Source organism: Haliotis rufescens, unplaced genomic scaffold (assembly GCF_023055435.1).
Source record: "Haliotis rufescens isolate VD_foot unplaced genomic scaffold, xgHalRufe1.0.p SCAF_2, whole genome shotgun sequence".
Classification (NCBI taxonomy): Eukaryota; Metazoa; Mollusca; class Gastropoda; order Lepetellida; family Haliotidae; genus Haliotis; species Haliotis rufescens.
The window spans coordinates 40,472,013-40,486,674 of NW_025963890.1; the positions used below are offsets into that span (position 1 = coordinate 40,472,013).

The 14,662-nt window shown below is 40.0% G+C and overlaps 1 protein-coding gene across 1 annotated transcript; it reads right to left on the reverse strand.

Moving 5' to 3' along the window:
* Positions 1-3,321: 3,321 nt before the first annotated feature.
* Positions 3,322-14,433, reverse strand: LOC124114481 (fucolectin-like). Its single transcript, XM_046475060.2, has 4 exons — positions 13,852-14,433; positions 8,012-8,230; positions 6,047-6,259; positions 3,322-5,588 (listed from the first exon to the last, which is right to left on the reverse strand). The coding sequence occupies exons 1-4, from the start codon at positions 13,916-13,918 to the stop codon at positions 5,350-5,352; spliced, it is 738 nt and encodes a 245-aa protein (XP_046331016.2). The 5' UTR covers positions 13,919-14,433; the 3' UTR covers positions 3,322-5,349.
* Between the last annotated feature and the right edge of the window lie 229 nt (positions 14,434-14,662).

Below are 14,662 nucleotides of genomic sequence, written 5' to 3' on the forward strand. Positions count from 1 at the left end.
GCTTCAAGTCCAGTGAGATTTTGAACTGGGGGATCACGATGTCTGATCTTCCGGCCAAGAATGTCCCAGAGATGCTCAATCGGATTAAGATCCGGACTACAGGCCGGCCAAGGAAGAGTGGCAATAGCTTCTTGACGCAAATAAGCCAAAACTGCCCGAGATCTGTGTGGTCTAGCATTGTCGTCCATGTAAACAGGTCTTGTCTGAAGAGGATGTTTGTCAAAATGAGGGACTACCACTGGACGAAGAACGGCATCTTGGTATTGTTGGCCATTCAGGTTTCCACGAATTGTAACCAGCAGACGTTTGTAGCCGAAGGAAACACAACCCCATATCATGACAGACCCCCCCCCCCCCCGCCCCCCCCCCCCCGCCACATGCTAAGGTCTTCTTGATCTGGATGTTCCTTGGTGCAAAACGAGTGTTACGTTGCCTCCAAACACGTATTCGACCATCAACAGTTCGTAGCAGCATTTGACACTCGTCAGACCAATGGATCCTTCTCCAGTTGGCCAAGTTCCATCGACTATAGGCACGACACCATATCAGACGATTCTACGTGTGCCTCTCAGTCAGTTGAGGACGTTTTACTGGTCTTCTGGCGTTATAACCAGCCGCTCTGAGGCTACGCCTTACGGTCATGGTCTCGAGTCTCTGATGGGTAATCCACTGCAGTCTTAAATCTGTTGAAGTGGCAAATGGATTTCGTCTGACTATCCTGAAAAGACGTCTATCCTCTCTGTTAGAGGTCTTTCTTGGCCTACCAGACCTATGCCTGTCATTGACATCATTGGTTTGACCATGTTTGACGATCAAACGAGTGATAACACTGTGATGACGACCCATATGTCTTGCAATGGCCCTGCATGATATGCCAGCATTTTTCATGCCTATCAATTGCCATCTTTCAGTGTTAACTTTCTCCTCACCATGGCTGATTTTCAACCTCTATGGGAAGGGAAATCTCACACAGGAGCAAAATGCAACCACGTGTCCGAAACTTGAATTTCACTATTTATAGGGTAGGGGAACTGCAGCAACACGTAAAGCACACTTTACTTGTGGTATCTGGACAAATTTATCGCATATTGTTTATCGCATGGATGCCTACAAAATGCAATGCCAAATGAAAACTGTACAAACAAGAAATATTTTAATAGCATGGTCTAATCGATTAGATTGTAACAAAATGGATTCTTCGAAACAATGGCATGAAGAACAATAAAGATTACTTAATAAAGGCAGCAGAATGTAATTGTATTAAACCTATTTAACTACACGAATTATTAATTTGGTTCTTGTGAGTGGGTAAAATCATTGTCTTTGACGTCGTGTGTATTTCGTAGCAATGGTTCCCGAGATCACGAGGAGCAACTTAGTAATTGTATTTGTGTGGATAACCCCTGATGCAAACATTTTAACTCATTAATTGTTCATACGTGATCACAGGTTTCCCTACCAATATATAATATTGGGTGCGTGTTTGCGTGCGTGTTTGCGTGCGTATGTAACATTGTATTGTGTTGTGAATTACTCGTCGTATATTGTACTAATACATTCTCAAATGTGGAGCAAATATCGACAAAACGCTTTCCATATTCACACGAAATCTCTGCCAAAAGCAGAGTCGATTGCACGATTCCAACTTCATCACGGGCATGTGTTTATGAATCATATGTCTATTTTACGAAACAACCTTTACAATTTATGCCAAAAGATTAAGGAAACATTAAGATATTTAAGTGTAACTAAAGGTAACAATATTTTCTGAAGATGGACAGAAACGTACTTGAAAGTAAGGTCACACACACTGGAAATTTCCAGTAAAAATACAGGATCTTCCACATGAGAATCAGAAGACTGATGACTCAATGAGAGGAGACTGTCCCCATCCATGGCTACATCGATCTCGAACCACATTGTATATGTAGGAGCAGCAGTACTAAAGTGTGGAATAAGTTAAATGTATGTGAATGTGCATCCGGGGGTTATAATACCACTTGGGGTTATACCACCCCAAAGAGGTTTCCGAATCTTGTACCACCATGTTAAAAATTCATTGTGGCGAACACATTTTCCCATTAAAGGTATGCTTTAGATTTCATGGCCATCTAAAAATACTGGACCATCTAAATCTGTGGTTATTACTTAAACCCTGTTCCATGCTGTCGGTTGTCCTTTTTTGTTATCATTGTATAAGTTACCTGTGTGATGGCACACAGTCAACAAAATCACCGTGACTGACCATCGATGCATAAAATTAACCTTGTAGTACAAGCATAGGTTCTTTTATGGCACAAATTAGTCACAAGTACAATCTTTGGCACGAAATCCACGATTTTAACTATAATAACTAACATTTCATGCAACATGAACCAAATAACTACGAAGTCAACGCTTTGTCCCTGTTGGGACCCTGGATAGCATACGTCCGTCCGGTGGGAATTGACTTGGTTGATTGCATGTCAGAGTACTCCGACAGGGTGACTCTTTCCTTATATCAGTCAATGGACTGACTGGTCACAGGCCGTCTTCATAAAGCAGGAGTAATGCTTAGCGCAGCTTTGAACAAATAGAGAACGTCATCGCTTGAGAATGTTCTGTCTTGATTATCTGCCGAAACATGATCTATTGGCTTTAAAAGGCAAAATAGAGGTAAACATATATGGATCCGTCACTGAAAATGATGACACGTGATTCCCACAGAGCGTCATAAGAGTAAAGCTCGTAAACATGAATACTTCTGTGCTTTGTTATAAGAGATTAAGAAATGACATTTCTGAAGCGATGCTATGATGGCAAACAGTTCCAGAATAGAGATTTGAAACAATGTAGAATTTAGGATGAAGTTATGGTAATAATATATAGTGATGATACCAAGCAGTTTTTTATTTGTCACACCACTGACGTGAAATGTGGTCAGGTTAACAATATCCCAGATGGCGTCTATTCTATGTCATTAAGACCAAAACGATTACAGTGACTTCAATATCACCGCTACACTGCTTCCCGAGATATTAGTGTAACTTGTCATGCTCTTGGCATGACAACAGATTATGGAGAACGTCATCAAGGAGTAATTGCTACAGTTGAACATATTCACAATATCTTTAACTGTATGTAACTCATCAATACCATCAGGAAATTATTCTTAGGATTTTGAAACTGTATTGATGTCCACCATTAATCAGGTGTTTACAGTGTTCCAGTCAACCGCCGTGCTAAAGCTGGAATATTGATGACAGCAGGGCAAAACAAGCAGAACAAATAAGGCAATATTAGTAAATATACGATACCAACCAGCTCATTGAGTAATAGAGTTTTATTATGCCATTAAACAAATACCTTGAAAACAACATGACAATTAAGTTATCAGAACATAATAAATACACAATAAAACAAAAAGTCCAGAAAATAACCGGTCTCGATTTTCTGCCGACGAGATTCCATTGAGCGTAATAGGGAAATATGTCTCAAAAACATAAATGTCACCAGGTTTTCGCGTGGATGGAAAGCATATCCTGCCCTCACGGTAGAACCCGCCACTCACTCACACAATTTGCACAGAAAGTAAGTGTATGTGTGTTGCCTGACGCAGCACTACTGCAGGATTCCTTGATGCGACGACAGTCTGTAAACAAAGCGTACAATCGAGTGATCAATAATTTCTATGTGTCTGTATGTTTGTCCATAATTTAATGAACATATTGTTCTTAAACCGATTGCCTACATAACGTCATTGAACATAATAACTATCATAATTAGATAGACAACTCTGATGTATATGCTTGAGTTCACATTCAGACGTGTGATGTCGAGCCAGATATGTCCCAAATCTGTGATTTTTTTTTTATCACAGGCTTATCCTGCCCAGAACATACATATGAAATATTGACACAGTTGACATCTATGAAACTTATCTACCAGAGACAGGTAAAACAACCCTTTAGTGTCAATCCTTCAAAAGCCTTTGCAATAGTCAGTGAGAAATAGTTGTTTTAAACAATATTTTGAAAAAGACAAATATACACAAGCTGTTTGAATTGGTTTAGATAAATGTGTTATTCATGGCTGCAGGACACAAAGCTATAAACATGATACATTACACCAACGTGACCAATGGTAGCAGGTTTATAAGAGTAATGAAATGTGTGAGGTGGAGGTTTAAACAAACCAACTTGTGTCACGGCGAGGTTGATGTGGGAGGAATGTTCGTGCAGCTCTTTGCCATTTAAAACTCTTAGGTGAAACCGACGAGCAAGGTATGGTGCTTCATGTATAAACATGTGAGGAGTTTAACACCTGATTAAATAAGTATTTCCGGGATTTTTTCACAAAAGCTTTGAGGTAAACGTTTACATTAATCGTTTTCTCAAGAAAAGTAAGTTAATGCGTAGCCATACTTTGAAACACTTATTTTTTAATCTCATTTATATATAGATTTACATATAAAGGTGTATCGATGATCAGATAATGTTCACGTGAACAAGCTTCTGGTATATAAATGATCTTCAGTGACGGTCAAATATTCAGAGAGATGAACATACAAATCGACTTGACTTTTGGAAGTACAACTCGAACCGAAAAATGTGTTTCGCGATAAGAGATCTAGAATTGAATCCGGCGTCATCATTTCCAAAACGAAGCATTGGTGGCAAACGGGTCCAGTTTTGAGATTTGATAACGTATAGAATTTTGGATACAGGTATAGAAACAGGCCGTGAAACGAACAACCCATCGCAGCGATATTGATCAGTACTTGAATTCACGACCGTGATCAGTTTAGTAATTGTATTTTGCCATTACACGAACACGGTAATACAAAAATGTGTAGATACGAGCTGTGAAAGTTCCCGCTTATTTTTCTGAAACATCCTAAGGCCTCAGCAAAGTCACAAAGTCTACATTCATCTTTCAAATCAGTGAAAGTGTTTAGATATGTTTACAAGGTACACATAAGAACACAAGCATATATTTCGTCAATATAGAGAAATTCGACAGATCTGTATATTTAAAACGATGGGCTGAAATATTGCCGATGTGACGTAAAGCATAAACTCACTCACTCAGTCACTGTATATTGAATACCATGTTTCCCCATGACTTATTCAACATCTGTTCATAAACATATGGCTTGCATAACGTCATTGAGCATATTAACACAATCATAGAAATAACATCTATATGTTTGAGATTTCACATTTAGGTGTGTGATTTTGGATTAAGTAAGTCCCAAACCTGACAAAATTCCGTTGTCACAGGCCTATCCTGCCTAGATAAAAACATATTAAATACATACACAGTTGGCATATATGAAACATATTCAGCAGAGACAGGATAAACAGCCCTTTAACAAAATGTGCCGAAGTCCCAGCTAGCTGCCGAGGAAGAAGCGGAAGTTTCCTGGCCACTTCTTGTCTGACATTCTCCAGTCAGTCTGTTGAAGTTGAAGAACAGACAGTTGTGGAGTCTGTAACAGTTGATGCTGCACTCCACGAGACTTGAGGCATTACCACGTAGCACGGTGATAGAGGAGTCATTCAGTTTGTGGCCTTCTTTCACTTGTACCTTATTCCTCAAGCATCCACCTGTAATTATCAATTCGTATACAAACTTGTATATCTAATGACTCATTGTGCCATTCAGCAAACTTCCAGCTCAGTCATGGAAATATGTTCACCAGGACATTCTGAACCAGTTTCTGAAGAACACTGATCGATGACACTCAGGACACACAGCCAGGAGCGTCCCACCCGTTCCCAATCATAGCATTATTTTATTGGGACTTATGTTACTTGTTAGTTAACGTTGATGTGATACAAGTAGTATAGACAGCTACACCCCAGGTAATAGTATCCTTAATAGTTACCTAAATATCACTGTGGTCAAACCGTTTTTAAGAATTACATTTATTCTGATATTACAATTTTTCATTGTCTCGATCCTGACAGTGAAATAAAATACCTTTCGATTTTGTGAAAGATACATTTCGTCCTGTCTCAAGGGAAGTTTAAATATCCCAGAGTGCCATTAATATATGCCTCACCTATTTTCTGTCCAAACACTTGCATCTCACACATCATCACGTTAGCAGAGGAGGAAACTTTTACATATCTGGCCATGACCTCCTGTTCACAAGGCACAGTCTTGGATTGACCTGTGAAATTGCCGAGTTGGTTGACGCAGACTTTCGGGGATGATAGAGGACAGAGTGTAGGATGCAGATCAAAGCCGACGATTTTAAAAAGATCTGGGCGACCTAAAACACCATATCATTCATACAGCCATACTACGGAGTGTATCTAGAGCACTTAGTTTCACCTGAATTCCTCCCGATTGTAGGTCGTTATCTGAATACTGACCTGTGACCAAAAGTACATGTATGTCCGATGCAATTCCCTATTTTGACTGGTACCATACGTTCCCATGCTATTATAGGTGAAAATAGCCTTACCGTTGCGTGTGTTTGTGAGGACTGAACTAGTATCATGGTATCAGCATTATTTGATAGCAATTCATAAACATATGCTTGTTTGTTTGTTTGTTTGTTGTTTAACGCCGCAGTCAGCAATAGTCCAGCTATATGACGGTGGTCTGTAAAGTAAACGAGTCTGGACCGGACAATCCAGTGATTGCCTTCATGAGCATCGATCCACGCAATTGGGATACGATGACATGCATTCACCAATTCAGCGAGCCTGACCACCCGATCCCGCTAGTCGCCTTTTACGACAAGCATAGTCGCCTTTTACGGCAAATATGGGTTGATGAAGACCTATTCTACCCCGGAATCTTCACGGGTCCATAAACACATACAGACAGACAGATATATTTGTATAAGGGCCAATTGACCCATTGTACATTGTAAATACATTATATATTTTTGTCTAAGAGTTAACTTATTGATTTGTTTTGCAGCTATTTTGAAATAATGTTGGGTAAGTTACCTGGGTTGGGACCATAACGTGTTAAAATGGGCGGGGGATATAGATGACTGCATTGACTTTCAGCTTGTTTAGTTATTGTGTACCAGAGAAGATTCCGGGGTAGAATAGGTCTTCAGCAACCCATGCTTGCCGTAAAAGGCGACTATGCTTGTCGTAAAAGGCGACTAACGGGATCGGGTGGTCAGGCTAGCTGACTTGGTTGATACATGTCATCGGTCCCAATTGCGTGGATCGATGCTCATGATATCAATCACTGGATTGTCTGGCCCAGACTCGATTATTTACAGACCGCCGTCATATAGCTGGAATATTGCTGAGTGCGGCGTTAAACAACAAACCAACCAACCAAAGTTATTGTGTCTTGTAATTTGTCATTTGTTTGCATAAAACAAACCTAAGAAAAGAAACACACTTGTTTTACTTTCCATTTCATATGGATGCGACCATGATGGATCTTTTGTGGGTAAACAATGTATGCTTCTTCAAGAACATTCAACTCTTGACTCATTACATACAGAATTGCACATTTACTTGTGGTTACTTTACAGACAACTGCCGGGGGGATATGTCATGTTTCTGACGACTCTTGTTTGAGAACACCTACATTAGAATGTATAAAAGTTAATCATTGTATCATTGTTGGATAACTGACAGAGTCTTTCTAAACAAAATTAATGAAGATTAACTGTCTTTGGGATAAACATTTCCCGCCGACCTGCATAAGGAGGACAATTATATATTACATGAAGTTCATCCTCAATTACATAACAGTGTTTACATAAGACGGCATCATCCTCAATATTGGCAACACCCTACGAAAAAGTTCAATACCAAGAGTATTTTGTCCATTTCTAATTCACATGATCACGGAATAGTCGGAATCGTAAATGGACTTCTTCTTTCAGACGAGATTTCTTAAGATTATGGAAATGTTTTATTGCTTATATTTACTTTTATATGCACAAAATATTATTTATCTTTGCCACCCACACAACCTTTCTGGAGATAAGTTGTACTAATTCAAGGAAGCTTGACTAAAATGTATGCTAATCTTCCCAACTTACCGAGGACGTCTGTTCTCCTGAAAACAGTGATCCTCGAAATATTGTACACACGAAGAAGATCCACCATCCACCAGCCGTTGCCAGCACGTGTGTGCATACAACGGTCAGTATGGAAGTTTCCTCCTGTTACACCATCCACAGCATAGGACGAGACAGCATTGAGGTACGTGCTGGACTGAATGGTTGGTTTGCCTTGAGCTATATTTGTCTGAACGGGCACTGTAAAACATAGAATATATTTCGAAATAAAACGTACATGACAATGAAAAGTTTCAATATGGCTTCCGATAGTGCGTACGTATGTGACTAACCGTATTGTTTTACAAATATATTGTCATTCGCTGGGATATCAATGAATGAATACGTTTCTGGATAAGTATCACCTTTTTCTTCAATCCCAAATTCTAAAAAGCCCTGTGCCATTTGGAATGGTGATTTGGATAGATCATCAGTCATATATTAAGCACAATCAATATTCATCAGCTGGAACAGCTTCGATTTAAATACTATTTCATTTTTAAAGGCATGGCCAAGACCCATGATACTAGTGATAGGTGTCTCCATATCTAACTGTTTCGGAATCTATTTAGAATACATACATTAGAGATGAAAGGACGAATCACGGTGGCAAAACCTTTAATTGCAGTCATCTCTTGACCTGACGTTTCCATTGTCCCTATTGAATAAATTCTTTATATTATATATTTGCATAGTTAACCACAATGTCAGTGTAATACCGTTGTATTTCTAGGATTAAAAAACTAAGTCTTTGTGATCCGTCCTTCCCAATTTCGTTTCCAAGCAGTGATATGCATGCCACACTGTTACACGTAACCTTAAACTGCAGAGCGTACGTTATTCAAAATTAACATATCGTTTTAGTTTTAAAAAAAAGTCTAGTTTAAAGTTTAGTTTAAATCGTGTCACTGGGTTTTCTGGTGAATCACTTGATTGTCTGTTTGTTTACAAGCCGACGTTGTATGGCAGTGCGAGTACTGCCGTGTGACGCCAAGCAAAAAAAAACACCCTACTTTTGCTTTATACGCCCAATGTCATCCCGTTTTGGTTGATAATTGAAACTGGTTAGTGTCTGCCATTGAGGTTGTATATTTACTTCAGCTGGGAATACGATTACCAGGATTACCAGGATACCATGATGGACAGAGAACACATGCTGAGGAAAGCAATGAGGCAGGGAGCGAATCAAACAGGATTAAAATACATTGGTGGCTGATTATTGCTAAATGAGTTGAAATAAAGCAGTTGTTGTTCATAAATTGTGTCCACTTTGTCATCCCCACCAAACAATACTGATATAATAAGCCAAACTATCCAAGTTTGCCTTTAGATTTGGTTTGTTTGTTTGTTGTTTAACGCCGCACTCAGCAATATTCCAGCTATATGACGGTGGTCTGTAGATAATCGAGTCTGGACCAGACAATCCAGTGATTGATATCATGAGCATCGATCCACGCAATTGGGATCGATGACATGCATCAAACAAAGTCAGCGAGCCTGACAACCCGATCCTGTTAGTCACCTTTTACGTAAACCTGAATGCAATTAAATCCAAACTTGTGAAAGTATGACGGAAACCTTCCGTCCGTAACATCATTCAAAGACTTAACATGTCAGTCGTGATCATGTTAAACTAATGATGGGAACGATTGCTGATAATATGGACAATATGAATTAAGTTGCATCGGCAAAATCTCCGCCATATATCGACGGTAACAACAATGTTATATTCTTTTCATATTATATTCTTAAACAAAGGTGGGCTGACTACGTTACTATTGTTGGTGTAGTAAGCTTGTGATCATGTTCGTCTTCATTAAAATGATATGATTCAAGTGTTACATTGATGTTAGGTTTGACGACATGAAACCTCTTATGGATTACAACATTGCTTCTTTATCCATAAAATGTTCACGTGAGCATGTTTTTCTGAATGTCTATCAAATATGAATTGTCACTGCAAGAGAATAACCAGTCAAGGTTATCTGCAGAAACCGACTATATTGGACGTAAAATCCAAAATACTGATGAAATTGTATGAAAGGATCACTGACAATCAGTGTTGACACAATATGTTAGCGACAAGTGTAAGCATGCCTGTTCTACTGGTAGCACCTGCCATTGACACAAGTACGAGATGACAAAGATGGAAACTGGAAATTTATATTTTATTTTTGAAAAATCCCAAACTATCAAAAGGCACCAGTTCATTACCAGTGCATGCCAGGTTTGGTGAAGAAGTACTGTACACATTACAGGAATACCGCCATTTCCAGCCTAAGTCAAAGATGTTGGCATCAAAACGCGAAATATACTGAACCAAATTAAAAACTTCACAATCCTAAAATTTTAACATTTTGACCAGTTATCATTGTGTGCCCTTATTGTGTATTTAAACAGTAATGGCCACGTATTGTCTTACGATAACACCCGTTTTTGTGCAGGTGAATCGATCAAAATCATGTGCACAGCACTATAGTGGCAAAAGTGGTTTTTCACGTGCAACTGGTCACGTGGCCATAATACCGCACGTGTTTTCAGCCATACTTGTTAGCAGTCATTAACAACAACAAAAAACACAAGAAAACGAAAGTCTTTACGGCCATTTGTCATGCCACGCCTTTCAAATGTGCAACGTGAACGTGCCATCGGCATGTTGCAGACGGGAACGTCCGTAGCTGAAGTCGCATGGACGATGGGTTGTAGTCGACGGACTGTTTATGATTTACAGACGCGTCTACAGCAAACGGGTTCCATCGCTGATCGCCCTCGGCCAGGTCGACCACGTGTGACGTCACATGCAGAGGATCGTCAGATTGTCTTACGTCACGTCACCTCCGTAACCGATTTTGGACGGCTACATCAACCATAAATGAACTGTTTAGGGGTAGACAGAGTGCGCAAACTGTTCGAAACCGTCTGAGAACTGCTCACCTTCAAGCACGACGGCCATACTGTGGGCCGATCCTGACTCAATTACACAGACGTCAACGTCAATTGTGGGCACAGCGACACTTACGATGGACTCAGAGTAATTGGAATCAAGTCGTCTTCAGTGATGAATCCCGATTTAATCTTCGATTTGCTGATGGTAGGGCGAGGGCGTGGCGGCGCCGTCATGAACGTTACGCCCAGTGTTGTGTACAGGAAGTTGACAGATTTCGAGGCGGAAGTGTCATGGTGTGGGGTGCTTTCTGTGGCAATGCATGTTCCAGGCTTCTTGTCATCCGTGGCAACCTCAACGCTGCTGCTTACCGCGACCAGGTACTGGCACCAGAACTTCTGCCTTTTATGGCAGCACATGGACCCGGTTTGATCTTCCAATGCCAGACCCCACAGAGCAATTTTGACAAGGAATTTCCTTTAGAATGCGGGAGTCAACGTCATGCATATGGACTGGCCGTCAAGGTCTCCCGACCTCAATTCCATCGAACACATCTGGGATGCTCTTGGCAGAAGTCTGCGCACTCTCCCAAACCAACCACAGACCTGCAAGATCTTTTCACCATTTTGCAGCAACAATGGCGTCGTCTTCCCAATCATGTGTTCACAAGCATCACAAGGTCCATGCGGGGGCGTTGTGTGGCAGTTGTCAACGCATATGGTTGCCATACACGCTACTGAACTTGTGTGCCATCAGATTCTCGTGCTTGGGACTTATGATTTAAACTTTTGATGTTATTACCGAATACCGTAGGTGCTTGCAACAAATTATGTTTACCACCGTCAATTAAAATCCTTCTTTGGACATTAATGATTCAAAATTACCTTCTCTGATACATTTGTCCGTTGTGAGCGAAGTTTACCACTACATCTATCTACTGCCATTTCCAGCCAAAGTCAAAGTTGCTGCATTTGAAACTGGAAATTATATTTTGTACGAAAAAACAACAAAGTACCACAAGGCGCCATTTCCCGCCTGTCAAAGCTGTTGCCTTCGGGAGCGGTGATGGGCCATGAATAGGAGCAGAAAGTATTTACATATCGTGCCCCCGAGATACTAAAGTGTGCACACGATGTAGTATCATGTTCACACGCAATACCATACCGTGCGCACAAAATGAAACCTTATAACAGTCATGAAGCACGTACAGCACGTGCAAGGGGTGGTATGCCAGATTTGCCTCGGTTGTGACGCATATTGTTTTATTAAAAGCAAACGCTCAAAGACTCTTCATTAATCTCATTTAATCCTTGGCTCGCATATTTGGTTGATGTATGTCATCGTATCCCAATTGCGTCATGTGTGAGCTCAGCCAATGTTAGCGCTTACAGATGGACACTAAGCCTCGATTCCACACAGCTAATAAATATATTCCATGCTAAAAGCAAGCCCCATAGTGACGTCACAATCCCTGTCACAGGAAGTGACAAATCCTGAGCTGTATCCTACCTCTTTTTCCTATACAAACATGTTATGCATTCATATATTTCACATGTCCATATGTCAATGTATGAAAATAATACCAACATAAAACCCATCAATACACTGTATAGATTGAGAACATGTTTGTTGAAGTCACCTGACATCAAAATGTTCTCTTACAGGGTAAAAGTCATTCACAAAAAGACGGGTTTCGTCTGTCTCATGAAGAGGAGGGACTAATTACCACGTTTCCTGCAATCATTGATAATTCCGCTTCCTAAATCCATCTGAAAATAGGTTGAGCTACAACTGTAAACATGTTTTATTTGGATAAATGACATCCCAAGATTCCCCCTCGAAGTGACCAAGAAGTCCCACACAGAATGTCCAGGAAAATAAATAATTCTGGCACCTTACTGATAGCATCACATTCCACTTACAGATATGTTACGTCAGGTCAGTTCAACACCATTTGTTTCGATTTGTCTTGACTGATATGTCATTGAGGGTCTAATGTGTGGGGGTCTAAACAGATGGTTTACAGGTTTAGGGGTGTGACATTTGGTTCCTTCTGTCTTAAGCTGTATGGACACAGTTTGGCAATGTGATCACACTGAGCATACATCTCAAATCTCAAATATTTATCGGTTTGTTAGTTATGATTAGGAATAGTAACCCCTTCACAGCATCGGAAGTAGTCAAGATTTTGGGCACGTGGCCTCTATCAGTAAACTATTGGCTCAAACTGTAGCAGAATGTCATTGCTACTTTTGTGGATTATTCCATTTGGATTCTACCTTATGCTCAATCCAAATCATGACTTCCAAATGACACAACTGGAAATTTGTCAAGGTATAACTGGAGTACTGTTAAAATCGGCGTTAAACCCAACTCACTCACTCTTTTCATTGTGCTAGCCCATGCAGACCCTGTCAGGTAACTACGATTGGAAAATTTACCAAAGATGGTCCTGATCATGAAATTAATAAACCATATCCCTTAGATGAAAAAAACCCACATTACTATTCAGTGAATACATTTCGTCACATGGAACAATCATAAAACAAATATAACAGTGTAGTTTTTTAAAAGACCTCTGTCGATCCAGTTGGCAGAGACTATAGAGTGAATCTGTCGTCTATTAGTAAACTATCTTTGATGTATGTAGGTCGCACTTGAGAAAGAGGCTTGTTCTTTACGGGAAAATATATCAATTACAAAATTGAGGCTAAACTCGCACACTGGTAGGTCGATGTGAATGATGTTATTCACTTGATTTTTGGTCCAGCCTTGATTATTTAAGACCGCTGTAATACAGATGGAATATTACGGAATGCGGCGTAAAGCAACAAACCATCCATCAACATAGAGGTTACGTTGAAGCTTTATAAAACCTCTAATTTCTGAGTAACGTTACATATTCAACTTAAGAGCAAAAACGTAGCCTTTTGCGTACCTGTTACCTCCAAGTAGGAAAGGTGGAAACACACGATGGTATACAGCAGGTTTGTCAAGGATGTCATGTCTGCGTCAATTCTGCGTTGTCACTGATCTAGGAGCACCTCATTAGGGACCGATACCTTATATATCTTTCAGCAGATGTATTTGTTTCTGATCGCTATATGGCTGAAATAATGCCGATGCGACGTTAAATTTTAATTCACACACTCTCTGTTTCTGTAGAAAAATATAGAATAATTAGGAGGTTCGCTACGTGAGGAAAGCAATTACGTTCACAGTAGTAAACAGATCCATACTATTCGAATGGATGCTTTTTATCATCAATCAATAGTAGGACCGATCCTTCCTTCGGATCGAATGAACCCTAAAATAATTAGCAGAGGAATAAGTATCGCATGACACTAACGAAATTTCTCCCTGAGTGAGCAACATTAATTTTTGAAGCAATACGTTTTTTGCATTTCTGAATTGTTACACTCATTTTTCAGTATGTGTGTGGTGCATATGAGATATAAGTGTTTTGAATATGATTATTTGCAAATAATGAACTGTTTGAGGGTATTTTGTATTTTGGTGACGAAATAAATAGCTTCCGTAGATATTCACATTATGTGATTAAATACTCCCTTGAAGAGCCGTGATGGAAGATATTGATGCCAGGAGATGCGGCCAATGCGGATAGTGGATGGCGATGTCGATGGCTTGGCTGACTGTGCGTCATCGTAGGATGCTATCAAGCGATTCCCTGAGCCTGACTATCTGATTCATTATGTCTCCCCTTATGATCAACACAGCTGTGGACCAAT

What these genes read in the sequence shown, in the direction of transcription:
- LOC124114481 (XM_046475060.2), bottom strand. Translation starts at nt 13,918, where the DNA reads ATGACATCCTTGACAAACCTGCTGTATACCATCGTGTGTTTCCACCTT. An exon ending in TTCCTACTTGGAGGTAACAG is followed by an intron (nt 8,231 to 13,851) that starts GTACGCAAAAGG and finishes TATGTTTTACAG; the next exon opens with TGCCCGTTCAGACAAATATA. An exon ending in AGTGTTTGGACAGAAAATAG is followed by an intron (nt 5,589 to 6,046) that starts GTGAGGCATATA and finishes TGATAATTACAG; the next exon opens with GTGGATGCTTGAGGAATAAG.